The 1,930-nt window shown below is 49.1% G+C and overlaps 1 protein-coding gene across 1 annotated transcript in view; it reads right to left on the bottom strand.

Moving 5' to 3' along the window:
• The window catches only part of LOC123146326 (transcription factor TCP21), a 1,813-nt gene extending 1,772 nt beyond the window's left edge, over positions 1–41 (bottom strand). Inside the window, exon 1 of the mRNA XM_044565972.1 lies at positions 7–41. Within this exon, the coding sequence (XP_044421907.1) occupies positions 7–23 (17 nt within the window). The 5' untranslated portion in view covers positions 24–41. The remainder of the gene's footprint in view (positions 1–6) is intronic.
• Between the last annotated feature and the right edge of the window lie 1,889 nt (positions 42–1,930).

Raw genomic sequence — 1,930 nt, 5'->3', positions numbered from 1 at the left:
CCGCCGTCGGGCCTCGTCGTCATGGTGGTGGAGAGGGAGGGGGGGGGTCTGGGGTGGGGTGCGGGGTGGGGTTGGGGGGGTTAATGATTGAGGAGAGCGCCACCGGTGGGGAGTGGAGTGGAGACAGGCGGACGGGAGGCCACATGGGCCGCGCTGGGCCCTGCCAGGCCCGCCCGCCACACTGGACCCTACAGCACTAATACCTACTCTCTTTCCATGACTGGTGGGGTCATCCTTCTCTGGAGCCCAGCTGTCAGAGAGCGTCTTCTGTGCGGGTGGGGTAATGACTAATGAGGTGCTGTGAGTTGTCTATAGCGGAGCCAGGACCGGGAAACGGCAATTACCTCTTTCTTTCCAGGGGTGACGTTTTTGACAGCCTGGCCTTTACCTGGCGCATTGGCTGGGTTTGATTCATTTCCATAAATTCATTCCTTGGATTTTACCTAGAGGAACCGTTGGTGAAATAATTCCATTCGCGCAGAAATAAAAATGTTTCAGTGAGAATAAAAATTCATCTTATCAGAAGAAAAGTCTACACGTGCTAAACATGGTCTTGCTTGGATCCAAGGTGTTATGTCATCCGCACACTTTTCGGGCTCGCGCCCCCCTAGGTGCGGTGGTATCCGGATGTCATGGCGGTTCCCCGGTGAGCCGGTTTTGGCGTTTCTTGGAGTAAGAATCTAATGAGGAGGGGATATCTTTCAAGTGAAGGAATCATCTTAGCACGATACGTTTCTGGTCAGTCTTCGTAAAAGCCATAGGGTGGTGTATGGCGGGTTCGCCGGGCGTGGCGGTTACATGCGGATGCCGAGGCGATGCCCCCGGGTGTGTCGATCATTATGTCTCTTGGAGTAATTATTCTCGCAAAAAAAGGAAAACCCTTGGAAGTCAAGGGATCATCATGTCACGATCGGTTACTCGACGATCCCCTTTATAAACCGTAGGGTGGTGTATGGCGGATTTGTGGGGGTGCGGAGGTTACATGCGGATCCTAAGGCAATTCCCTCGGGTGTGGTGGTCATGATGTGTCTTGGAGTAAAAATTCTTCGAAAAGGAAAAAAAATGTTCAAGTGAAGTGATCATCCTAGCGTTAAGACGTTTCTTGACAATCTCCATAAAAACGTAGCGTTGTGTATGGCGGATTAACGGGGGTGTGGAAGTTACAAGTGGATCCCGAGGCAATGCATCCGAGAGTGTTGGTCATGATGTGTCTTGGAGTAAAAATTCTTATGTAAAGGAAAAGCATTAAAGTGAAGGGGTCATCTTAGCATAAGAGGTTTCTCGACAATCCCCATAAAACCGCAGGGTGGTGTATGGCGGATTTGCGGGCTGCGGCGGATGCCGAGGCAATGCCCAAGGATGTGCTGTTGGAAATATGCCCTAGAGGCAATAATAAATAGGTTATTATTATATTTCCTTGTTCATGATAATCATTTATTATCCATGCTAGAATTGTATTGATAGGAAACTCAGATACATGTGTGGATACATAGACAACACCATGTCCCTAGTAAGCCTCTAGTTGACTAGCTCGTTGATCAATAGATGGTTACGACGGTTCCCTGACCATGGACATTGGATGTCGTTGATAACGGGATCACATCATTAGGAGAATGATGTGATGGACGAGACCCAATCCTAAGCCTAGCACAAGATCGTGTAGTTCGTTTGCTCAGAGCTTTTCTAATGTCAAGTATCATTTCCTTAGACCATGAGATTGTGCAACTCCCCGATACCGTAGGAATGCTTTGGGTGTACCAAACGTCACAACGTAACTGGGTGGCTATAAAGGTGCACTACAGGTATCTCCGAAAGTGTCTGTTGGGTTGGCACGAATCGAGACTGGGATTTGTCACTCCGTGTAAACGGAGAGGTATCTCTAGGCTCACTCGGTAGGACATCATCATAATGTGCACAATGTGACCAAGGA

The sequence above is a fragment of the Triticum aestivum genome, chromosome 6D (assembly GCF_018294505.1).
Source record: "Triticum aestivum cultivar Chinese Spring chromosome 6D, IWGSC CS RefSeq v2.1, whole genome shotgun sequence".
Taxonomy (NCBI): Eukaryota; Viridiplantae; Streptophyta; class Magnoliopsida; order Poales; family Poaceae; genus Triticum; species Triticum aestivum.
This window is presented reverse-complemented; position numbering and strand designations above follow the sequence as displayed.